General features: G+C 33.7%; 1 protein-coding gene across 2 annotated transcripts in view; it reads right to left on the reverse strand.

The window, feature by feature from the left end:
• Positions 1-8,142: 8,142 nt before the first annotated feature.
• Positions 8,143-12,748, reverse strand: part of LOC130894920 (extended synaptotagmin-2) — a 130,701-nt gene continuing 126,095 nt past the window's right edge. For both annotated transcript variants that reach the window (XM_057801960.1, XM_057801961.1), the window contains exon 20: positions 8,143-11,774. In XM_057801960.1, the coding sequence (XP_057657943.1) occupies positions 11,691-11,774 (84 nt within the window). In that variant the 3' untranslated portion in view covers positions 8,143-11,690. The remainder of the gene's footprint in view (positions 11,775-12,748) is intronic.

Genomic DNA, 12,748 nt, shown 5'->3' on the forward strand with positions numbered 1-12,748 from the left:
AGAAACAATAATGAATGATTAATGTACTTAATTTTTTTTTATTTTCTAATAAAAAAATTAACTTAATAAATTCGAAAATCGGCTTATTTATTGCCTTTAAGGCGGAAGTGAGTTCGCCGGGTCAACTAGTAAATACTATATTTAAAAGAGGTACATAGGACTCCAAAGAAAAAATAGCAGATATACAAGTATATATTTATTCAATTTATATAAGATCTGAAACTAAAAATCACTACAAGATTGATGACAGTGATATGGATGGATGTAATATAAATTATTATACTTCTATTGTACACGTCCTCCTAGAACACCCTGTAGTAATACTCCTAATCACTTATCACGCGCAAGTTTAAAGAAAATGATTCACCCTCTCGTCGATCCTGCCTGGCTCGTTTCGTTCGTGTGTCATTATACTTCTTGCGCTTATTTCGTGCAGGTAAACAACGCAAAAAACGAATATCGTGTTTTTATCAGTAGCGAAAAATTTATTCCAACGGTGTTTTCAGTTTAAAAGTGATTGTGCATAGAATTAAAAGAATGCCGAAAGGAAAGAAAGCCGAGAAAAGAAAACAGAAAGTGATTTCCGGTATTCGAAGGAAAATGAAGAGACTGGAGGAAAAACTAAGGGAATATGATTCAAGTAAGTTCACAGTTAATACAAATACAAGTATGTTTTAGAAAAGCAGCGAAAGAGACACCATATATTAATCGTATGATTAATATATTCGGCATGGGTTAGTCTACCTTGTAGACACATGAAAAAAAGCCACGATAACCCAGCATAGTTTTTGACTTATGCACGCCGAGTCTCGCATCAGCAACGGTCAGCGTGACGTGGCAACATATGATTCTGTACGTTGGTACTTCCAATACGTTACAAGAATATTAAACAAAATGGTGCCTAATATATTATTATGGTGCCCAAAATTCTAAAATAACCAGATATCCGCTTATTTTACAGTCTTTTTTAAGACAATACAAACGTTATGCCTACACAATACGTATTAACACAGGCCTTCTTCAACAGGTTCAGAATCTGAATCCTCTTCATACGCGGATAGCAACTCCTCTAGCTCCGGCACTACTTCGGATAAAAGCGCTAGAATGGGAGAAATTAAAAACATTCTTGGGGAGGATCCGACTGAGGAAAAAATTTATGGACCGGAAATATCCTCAGAGTTGGCCAACCGCTGGAAAAGCTATCTCCAGAATGGCATAGACAAGGAAACAAAAGCTAAACTTTTTGAAAACAGCCTTGTACCGAGCAACTGCTCCTTGTTGGAAGCCCCAAAAAATAACCCTGAAGTCCAGACTGTCATTTCTGCTTCAGAAAATAAAAAGGATAGTTTCTTAGCAGAATTACAAAATCAGTTGGGAAAAAGCATTTCCGTGCTTGGTACTGCCCTTTCAAGAATGCTGGAAGCAAAACATAGTGCCGAAGACCCCGATCCAAATATTACCAATATGGTGGAAGCGGGAAAAATGCTCTGCGCGGTTCACCACGCCATTACCAACCACAGAAAATTTTTACTGTACCATAATTTTAATCAAAAGGTGCAGAAAGTGGCATCTATGCAATTAAGAGACTCCACTCTTTTTGGGGAAGACTTTGGCGAAAAATGTAAGTCCGCCAAAAATATAGAGACTGCAGCAAAGGAACTAAAGCCCCAGACTTCAAAAAACCTGAAGAACTACGCCTCCAAAGATCGATGGAAGACACAACAAAACAGAGAAGGGAGGAGAGCAGTCAAATCCAGCAAAGCCATGACCTTCAAGCGCCGGAACGAGAGAGAGGCTCCGAAAAATCGGAGACAGGGGCACAGCTCCTACAGACGTCGTCAGATATAGAGGTAACCTCTAACACAAAACTGGCTGGACGAATAAGGCTTTTCTTCGAGGAATGGGAGAAAATAACAACCAACGGTAAAATTCTAGGTTGGGTTAAAGGTTACAGAATACCTTTTAATGCAACTCCTGTTCAAAAGAGGCCTCCAAAACCCCCAAATTTAAGTGGCAAACTAGAAAAGTCTTATTCAGACAGCATTACCAAACTTATTGATATGGGAGCCGTCAAAGAAGTGACTAAATGTAATGGGCAATTCTTATCTAGTTATTTTTTAAGAAAGAAACCCGACGGCAACGACAGGTTTATACTTAACCTTAAAAAACTAAATACATTTATAACACCGCCCCATTTCAAACTGGAAGACAACAGAACGGCAAAAAATCTTATCTCACAGGACTGCTATCTAGCTTCAGTTGATCTAAAAGACGCATACTTCTCGATACCCGTAGCCACTGAGCAGACAAAGTATCTTAGATTTCAATTCAAAAACAAAATTCTAGAGTTCCAGTATCTTCCTTTTGGCCTTGGCACTGCTCCTTACGCATTTACCAAAATTTTAAAACCAGCTATTGAACATTTAAGTGCGAAAGGTCTGTCCTCTGTAATTTACTTAGATGACACATTGCTCATTGGGAAAAGTAAAACAGAATGCCGGGATAATATAAATCAGACATGTAGTCTTCTTCAAAGGCTTGGTTTTGTAGTAAATAAAGAAAAAAGTTGTCTCTCTCCTAAAAGAGAAATAAAATTCCTAGGATTCATTTTTAACACACAAAAAATGACAATGCGTCCAACTACAGATAAAAAATCAAAAATTACTGCTATGGTAAAAGCAATCTTAAAAAAGCGAAAAATAAAAATTAGAGATTTTTCCAAATTTGTCGGTCACTTGGTTTCAATTTGTCCAGCCACGCAGTACGGGTGGCTTCACACAAAACAATTCGAGAGGGAAAAATATTTAGCTCTGAAAGTCAGTGGTGGAGATTATGATAAAATTATGAAAATATCTCCTAAACTGAAAAGTGAATTTTTGTGGTGGTTAAATAATATAAAAGATTGCGAAAATAGCATTGCAATTCCGAAGTACACACATACGTTGTTTACAGACGCGTCCAATTCAGGATGGGGGGCTTTTTACAATGGTCAAAATGCAAATGGTTTCTGGGATTCATTTGAAAAACAGAGGCACATTAATTACTTAGAATTAAAAGCGACATTTTTTGGTCTCAAGACTTTTTTCAAAGATTTACGAAACAGTCACATATTGCTTCGCATAGACAATACGACGGCGGTGTCCTACATAAACCGAATGGGGGGCGTTAAGTATAAGTATCTAAATGATTTAACTAAGGACATATGGCAGTGGTGTGAGGAAAGAAATATCAAAATATTTGCTTCATATATTAACTCAGAGAGCAATGTTTTGGCAGATAAAGCTTCGAGATCCAAAGAAATAGATACAGAATACTCAATGAATGTCGAAGCCTACAAACAAATTGTCGAAAAATTGGGTTGCCCAGAAATAGACTTATTTGCTAGCTATCTTAATAAAAAGTGCAAAAAATTTGTTTCTTGGCACCCTGACCCCGAAAGCCAAAATGTTGATGCATTTACACTCTCTTGGGAGAATATTAAAGGATATATTTTTCCCCCGTTCGCCTTATTACCGAAAGTTCTAAGTAAAATAGAGACCGATAGAGCAGAATGCATAGTAGTTTTCCCTATATGGAAATCCCAACCATGGTTTCCAAAACTAGAAAGTCTCATGAGTTCCACACTAATTAGATTACACCCAAGTCCTAATTTGCTTTTATCCCCTTTCAGAAAGCCTCACCCACTGTGGCCCCGACTTACCCTGGGAGCCGCGATTTTATCAGGGAAGCCTTCAAAATGAAAAATATATCAGGAAACGCCGCAGACCTGATGCTTAAATCTCTTAGTGAGAATACAATCAAGCAGTATAATACAACATATTCAAAATGGTGGGAATTTTTCGAAGGGAATAAGCAAAAAATTTTTCAACCTACTGTTCACAATATTCTTGAGTTTTTAAGTCAACAATTTCAAAATGGCTCAAGCTATTCGAGCATCAACACTCACAAGTCTGCACTAAATCTTATCTCAGAAGCAGGGAAATCAGACACTGTGGAACGGTTTATGAAAGGGGTTTTTAAAACTCGCCCAAGCTTTCCAAGATACGACGAGACTTGGGACCCATCTCCGGTACTAATTATGTTAGAAAAACTTTACCCATTGCATACTCTTGATATGAGCCAACTTTCAGTAAAGCTAGTTGTACTGTTAGCCTTGACCACAGCCCAAAGGGTGCAGACCTTCTCTAAAATAAAAATAAGTAATATTGTGAGCTCGGATACAGGAATACAAATAAAAATAACAGATATTGTGAAAACCTCGGGGCCGAAAAAACCTCAACCACTCTTAAAGTTTTCCTTCTTCAGGGATAATCCAGCGCTTTGCGTTTGCTCTACCATTCTACACTATATCGAACGAACAAAAAGTATCAGGGGTAGCGAAGACTACCTTATTTTAACTGCCAAACGACCATATCATTGTGCTACGACTCAAACCCTCAGTCGCTGGATCAAAAATGGATTAAAAATGGGGGGAGTTGACACTAAAAAATTTAAAGGGCACAGTACCAGACACGCTGCTTCTTCGGCTGCCCTCAGATCTGGGGTAAATATCGAGAGCATAAGAAGTGCAGCTGGGTGGTCTGAAAAGTCAGATACTTTTTGTAAATTCTATAACAGGCCTTTGGTAGGCACAGAAACGTTTTCTAATTATATTGAAAACTTAATAAAAAACAAATGAAAAAATTTTTGTTCGGTTTTGCATTCTATGACAAAAATATATAATGTTTTGTTCATTCATGCAAGTATGTTATGTTAGTTCATAGTATTAATAATACTAAAAACGAAAAGGGTTTATAATTAATTTTAGATTAAAAATTTTGGGATGTACTTTTTTGTTACACAAATGTTACTTTTCTGGGAAATAAAAATGAATAGAACTGTAATAAGACTATTTTTATTCTGGTCAAGATCGCCTCTACAATCTTCTCTAAACATCTACAGGGTGTTCTAGGAGGACGTGTACAATAGAAGTATAATTAAGGATTAAACGACTTACCTTAAGGATGTTCAATCCTAATTATACGATATTGGACACGTCCTCCTAGAACAAACCCACCCAGGAAGCAAGTGACTTGGGTTGTCAAAACGAAAGGTAATAGTACACCCGCCCCAGAGGCGATCTTAGTACAGAGGCGAAGTATAATGACACACGAACGAAACGAGCCAGGCAGGATCGACGAGAGGGTGAATCATTTTCTTTAAACTTGCGCGTGATAAGTGATTAGGAGTATTACTATAGGGTGTTCTAGGAGGACGTGTCCAATATCGTATAATTAGGATTGAACATCCTTAAGGTAAGTCGTTTAATCCTTAATTATAACACCATTAGTAAGAAAAATCTTGATCAAATTATCATAAGTAAACTTGATAATTGAATTTCGTTATTCATATTAGCTGCCTGCTACAGTCGAAATCAATAAAGTAAAAGGAGAAAATGAAGGGATCAGTGAACATACAAACAGTTTTTATTGCAACTTTCGTTCTGACATTCCACCATCGGTCTTCGATCATCAAAATTGTTCTGCATCTTTTGTGAACAATTTTCCAATTAATTTAGGTAAAATTATCTGCTTGTGAAAAAATTTGGCCTTTTCCATTTGGGAATACCACAAATCTTAATTAAATACAACCCTTTCACAATATAACTCTGTTGGAGACCACGCAAACAAAATCGCGACATTTTATTTCAATGCATCAGGTGATGCACCTAATTCTGGATGTGTTGAATCAATTATGAATCCTATATCCATATTAATATCTAAATTATTGTGATCCCTTTTAATATAATCGTAGAAAGCTTTGAGAGCATGTTTTTGATCGAAAGGTTTCCAGTTTGATTTGCAGTTTTATTTACAAGAAAAACCTTACTAACTGAAATGTATTTTTTCGAAATTCCTCAACTCGCTGGCGTTTTATTCACAATCGTAGTGATACAAAAATATGAAATAATTTTTCAGAATTTTAGAATTTTTTTTAGTTTTATATGTGGAACGCCTCGGTTATCTCGGAAACGGCTTGTACGATTTTTATAAATTCCTGTAATACGGCCGGTATTATGATGGTATATTCATTGTTGTCAGATCTTTCTTTTTTCCGGAAAAATAATGAACTTTATTATTTCAAATGGATCACCTTGTATATTTGTCGCTTTTCGAAATTCTTAAGAAATACTTATTATTTTTATCGAATGTTCCCTATACCTAAATGCGATAATTTCGGAGTTATAGTTTCATTTGCGTTATCTTCACCGAAGTTAAAATAATACATTTATTTAGCTACAACTGCTACAATAATAAATTTAACGTTTCAATAATTTATTATTGTTGGAGTTTATTGAAATTCACAATGGATCGTTTATCTGGAAAAGAACGAATTGATATTTTAATGATATTAGGATATTGTGATAGGCGTAGAAGTCAACGAGAAACGTGTAATATCTTTAATAATCTATATCCTAACCGAAATCCCATAAATAGAATTATTGTGAGTAAATTAGTGGAAAAATTTGACGAAACTGGTTCAATAAAAGATTTATCCCAATTCAGGACGATAAACAAACTGAATCAACTGAAAACAAATCTTTAGATGTTTGTGTCCTGTTGGAAGACGATCCACACTTGAGTACTAGACAAATATCCAGGTAACTTGATATGAGGCCCCTTTTTGTATTAATGGAAACGTAAATCGGCATAATTGTAGATACTGGTCACGTAACAATCCTCGTTGGTTGCGTAAATCCCACACCCAATATCCCGAAATACTGAATGTATGGGCTGGAATAATAGGCGACAAAATAATTGATCTCTTTTTCATTGAGAGTAACTTAAATGGTCTGGCGTATTTAGATTTATTGGAAAATAGTATTATACCTATAAAAAACATCGTTTATAAAACAAAACCTGCCAATATTCAGTAATTAAAAGATAGAGATAAAAAGAATTGAGCAGTTAGGGATGTTGCAAAATATATTGCAAAGTTTTCAAAAATTGCATGGCTTGTTGTATTAAAGTAAATGTTCAGTGACTTTTTCAATGGTCTTCCGGATTTAATACTTCGTCTATTGGTCTAATTGCTTTGAGCATCTAATTACTTCAGTTTGATTATACCCCCTTATGTTTGGCTTTGATTCCTGTCCCAATAACATTTCCATCGGTAGTACAACTGTAACTGTCTTTTTGTATCATCTCTTCATATCCCATTTTTGAGAAGCCTATCTGATTTAGAGCTCACATCCACTCCATAGCATTCAGAAGTTCACTTTATTGACACGATCTAGGATAGTGCCTCGCAACAACTTATTATCACTTTTGATTTTGTTGTGTCAAAGGCTGTTTGTCTACCTGTGTAGATTATTGAGTTTTTGCTTGATTCACTTAAGAGTATAATAGCTTTCTGTCTTACAAGCTTTCCGCTTCTAGGTTATTACCCACAGTTTACAATCTGTAGCACTCCTAGATGTTCAGCTCCTTTGAATATACACCAGATCAAGTTCAATTTTCTTTTACCGAGCCATATGGGAAGATCAAGTAAACACTTTGAGGATCTGCTGTAATCGCCTTGTATGTTTTCTAAAATTCGTACTTTTTCTACTACACAAATGTGAATATATTTCTAACATGACACAAACATCTAAAGATTTGTTTTCAATTGATGCAGTTTTTCTGCGCCATGATTTGTATAAATACTTTACTGTATCAGTTTCCTTAAACTTTTTACTAACTCACGGACACTAGACCTTGGTACGAGATTTCTATCAGGACATAAATTATTGAAGAATATTCAAATTAAAGGAGTTTATTCAATCGTAACCATCTAAATGTACGATATTTATTGTAACGTTAGTGGAGATACTGTAAATGTAGCTTCGAAACTATAGCATTTAGGTATAGAGACTATTACCTTTCTAAAAACACAAATTATATAGAGTGATCCATTTGAAGTAACAAAGTTCATTATTTTTTCGGAAAAAGAAAATATCTGACAATAATGGAGCATAGTACCGTATCACAAAAAATTATAAAAATCGTACAAGCCGTTTCCGAAATAATTGAGGTATTCCATACATAAAAATCACTCTGTATACAAGCTAGATATAACTTTACTTACTTTAATTAGGATAGGAATGGTTCAAAATTGAAATAATGAGGTTTTAAAAATTTTTATTAGACAGATACTAAACGTTTATAAATATTATTTAACGATGAGATATTACGAAAATAGACTCTGAAGTTGCTCTAAATTTTCAGAGAAATACGTTCGTTAGCAGCGAAAATGAAGCTGAGCAAAAGAATTTTACTAAATATAGAATTATAAATCAAATTCCTGATCCTATATGGCTATATAATTATTAAGTAAGCCATAAATCCATTATTAGCTAAACTTTTATATGATCCACATTGTACAGTGCAACAAGGACTTACAGCAGATTTTTTTGTTTGCATTTTAATTATTTTATGAATATTGCCGTGGCATAAACACATCTCTCTGGAAAAATTTGAATCAACTTGTTATACGTTTTTGGAATCATTTTTCATCTTTCTGTTTATCTATGTCCTATAGACCAGGCTCGATAATTTTTGAAACAAAAAAAAATATTAAAACCTATTGAAAAAGGAGGAGAATGTGATAAAATTAAAAATAATTTACGGGTGATCTGAGGTTGGGAAGGGAAACGAGGTAAGTGTTTAAGGGTAGAAAATGGTTTATCTTGATTTCTGGCAAGACTACAAGTGCTATGGGAAAAACTCAAATAGCAAATTTATAAGTAATAAGAAGATCTACAATTTTTGTATCCACACTTTTTCACATAGCTTCAAATTTTATGAGAAAGATTAAAAAAAAATCAAATTTTTTACAAAAACATTTTTTATCACGTAATTTTGTGAAAAGTTCCCTTTTTATGTCCCATAGACACTGAAATTTATTTGATTTGAAATAGTTATTTTTTTATTTTTGACATAATATCGAAAAAACACCTTAAATTTCGAACGAGGAATCTCCCGTCAAAATATCCGATTTTTTTTAAAAGTTGGTGAGATTTTTGTTCGTTGAAGTATCTACTTCCTGAAGGTGTAAAAAAAATGTTACCTGCACTATGGTAAATTTTCTTAGAAAAGACAAAAAACTAGACAAAAAAACTATAGCATCCTAAATTTTTTTTAATCATTTCGTACAACTTTTAGTTGTTTATTGCATTTTTCAGCTCCAAATACACGAAAAATTTGAGGTTACATTGATGGAGATAAGTAATTAGAGTTTAGAATTTTCGAAAAAGCTGATGTTTGGACGGCAGAAATTTCGTTCGAAAATTAGGTCGCTTTTTCGATATTTTCTCAAAATAACGTGAAAAAATAAATATTTCAAGTCAAATATATTACAGTGTATATGCGATCTAAAAAGGTAACTTTTCACAAAATTTCGTAAAAAAATGGTTTTTGTAAAAGATGAAAATTAAAAACGAAAAACATGATTTTTTAAATTTTTCACATAAATTTTGAGGTTAAGTGAAAAAAGTGTGAATATAAAAGTTTTAGATCTTCTTAATAACCTAAATTTTGCTGTTTGTTTTTTTTTCATAGGACTTGTAGTTTTGCTAGGAATCGAGATAAACCGTTTTTAAGCCTTAAAAACTCACCCCCTTTCCCTTCCCGACCTCAGATCGCCCGTAAGTTATTTTTATTACATTCTCCCCCTTTCCAATGGGTTTTCATCCGACTATTATTTTTTGTCACTTTTTATTATTTTTAAAGGCTTCTAGCCCGGTCTACTATTTTATAGGCCTATAAAAATAGCAATGTAAGCATTTTTTTGAAAATGAATAATATAACAGAAATTTTTTATTCCATTAAATCGAGACTGGAAAAGGTTAATTGTTATTTTAAGATATTTTAAATTGAGATTTTTGTTCGTTTCATATCAAGTGATCGAACCAAAATGGGTACATCGAGGTGTGTGATAGGACAAGCTATACCTACGCTAACCCGACACTTAAGTATTTCGGATTCTCAGTAAGCAATTCAATTTTATTAGGGGAGACCGAGGTGAGTTATGACAAAGACGACTTGTTGGAACCTATGACCGTTAGCGAATTGGCAACACCGCGCCATTGTTTCCTTAGAGACGCGCTAGTGGACGCACTACGCGCCAGAGGAGCATACCAAGCGGATGAGCGAGTACGACGATTGCATGGAAAAAAATCGAAAAGTAGGTTTTTTATCGAAATTTTGATTATTTATTTAATCTGAAATTCACATGATTAGGCTATTTTCCTCATATTGAGTAGTTTTGGAGATACTCGACCTAATAATGTGCCAGAATTCCTTGGAATTACAGGTCGAACTCCTGATGTGTTTCTTGATGGAAACGTATCTTATGATATATTATATATCAAGCCACGACATCTAGCAATTCACATTTGACAATCAGTAACGCCAATGAATCCTTGTCTACAGCTCGTTCTGTTCTTGCCACTTCTAATCTGTTGTCGCCAGAATCAGGTCGTTGACCAAACCTCCACCAAGATATAAGACCCAACCTAATAGAGTAAAGATCAAATTAGCTATTCTTACCGACACACATTCAAGGGATGAAATAATTTCCATATAAGTCAGTAAAAAGTTAAAAAGTGTGAGAGGCGTGTTTTAAATGAAGAAAAACAACAGACTAACAAAAAATGGAGAGTATGCCGAAGAAGATGCTTATTATTGCTTACGCTGCCTTGAATTCTGTAGCAGACCAAATGAGAAATGGGTTTAGTGTCTGAAATGTAAAGGCTGGTCTTATGAAGATTGCACCGACGGCAAGCTGCAATACATCTGTCATAACTGTTTGTCAGATTGGATTATGAGTTTTGACCGATCTCGTTATGAAGCCATAAATACTGATACAAAAATTAATACTTGTTATTTTCATGTTTAATACTTCATGTTATTGTTTCTTACTATTATTTTAAATTTTAAAGTTCTCTATGTATAAAACGTGCTTTGTTTATAATATATTACAAAAATATGTAATCTAAGAAGATGGCTGTCACAACTAACTTTGGTTCCTGTCACAACTTACATCGGTGTTGGGAGAGTTGTGGAAAATAGGAGTAGTTTCAGTTTTTGTTCAGATTTTTTCAATAACCATATAATTTTAATTGACTTTGTTGACTAGTTTTAAAAGAGTAATAATTTGGCTTCATTATGGCTTAACATAACTCACAAGAATTATACCCGCTACCAGAATATACTTGAAGGAATCTCATTGTCCCTGGTAACACCTGTTTTCAACAGATTAGACATACATCTCATAGGGTAGGACTTCTATAAACTTTCTAAAACCTACTTTCCTTCGATTGTTCACTAGATTTAACTTACAGTGACTTTTTATTTAGGGCTACTTGAACTCTAGAGCGTACGACAACATACCAAACATTAACAAAGAAGTGAAGCCATCAAAAACGCAAACGTGGAGATTCTATATGTTATAGTGTAAAGAGAAATGATAAACTTCAGAACCGCCTTATTTTTAAAAGATACTGTGTTTTCGTTTTTTGTTAATGTGCAATACATATTTAAATTTTGTCGGGGTTAGAATTCGTCCGTTTTGGTTTGACCACATTGTATAAATATATATGAAAAACGACTAAATACATGAACTTTTCCTGATATAAATGATTTTAAGACATTATGTACTATGACCAAAATTCAATCCGCGCGAAATCCTGGCTGCAAATCGAACCAAGAATTATAGGGTTGAGTGAGATTCAGTTTACCAAGATCTATAATCACCTGAAAGAGATAAATAATTAAGATATATAAATATTCAAACACTAAAATATCAATAAAAAAATTCTAGTTGCATACTTTTTATTTGGGGTGAGAAACAATAACCTTTTAGGGAATCAGATTTGGTATGAAAAATCTGCATTTTAAAGACCTGCAGTAGTTAAAGAAAATACAGTCACATTAATGAATGCATAAGTCTTCATAAACAAGTTTAATTTTGAATTTTTTTTTTAATTTTTTTTCTTTTCATATTATTTGAAATAGAAAATCTTTTGAAGAATCGTCTCTATTTCTCTCAAAAATTTTTTAATTGTTCAATCTAGTAAGGTACTAGTAATTGGTAGTAGAATAGATTTATTGCTACTTATTGGAGTAGTATAGAGAATTTTTATCAGAGGGAATACAAAAACATAAGACAATATATTTTAAGAATGATGTAAAGATAAAAAAAAAATTAAATACTTGGGTGAGTGGTGAAAGGGGAGTTCTATTTTGTGAATGAAAACGTTGGTAAAATAAACGGAGCGAATTGAACAATTTACGAACGAGGATGGTCCCAGAAGTACCTGGTATGACCTAGAGTGGAGGTAGTTGTTTGAAAAATACCAATCTATACAGCATATGTTTCATTATTCATACAGAGTGAGTTTTATATATGGAACGCCTTATTTATCTCGGAAACGGCTTATAAAATTTTTATAAATCTTTGTGCGTAAGGGTCTTGTAATATGGCCGGCATTATGGTGGTATTTACATTGTTGTCAGATATTTCCTTTTTCCGGAAAAATAATGAACGTTGTTATTTCGAATGGATCACCCTAAATATTTTGTGTTTTTAGAAATTCATAAGAAATACTGATTATTTTTCATGTAATATTCTCTATACCTATATGCCATAATTTCTGAGTTACAGCTACATTTACAGTATCTAAACCAAATAAAAGTTACAATATTGTATATTTAGATGGCTACTATAG

This window comes from Diorhabda carinulata, chromosome 6 (assembly GCF_026250575.1).
Source record: "Diorhabda carinulata isolate Delta chromosome 6, icDioCari1.1, whole genome shotgun sequence".
NCBI lineage: Eukaryota > Metazoa > Arthropoda > Insecta > Coleoptera > Chrysomelidae > Diorhabda > Diorhabda carinulata.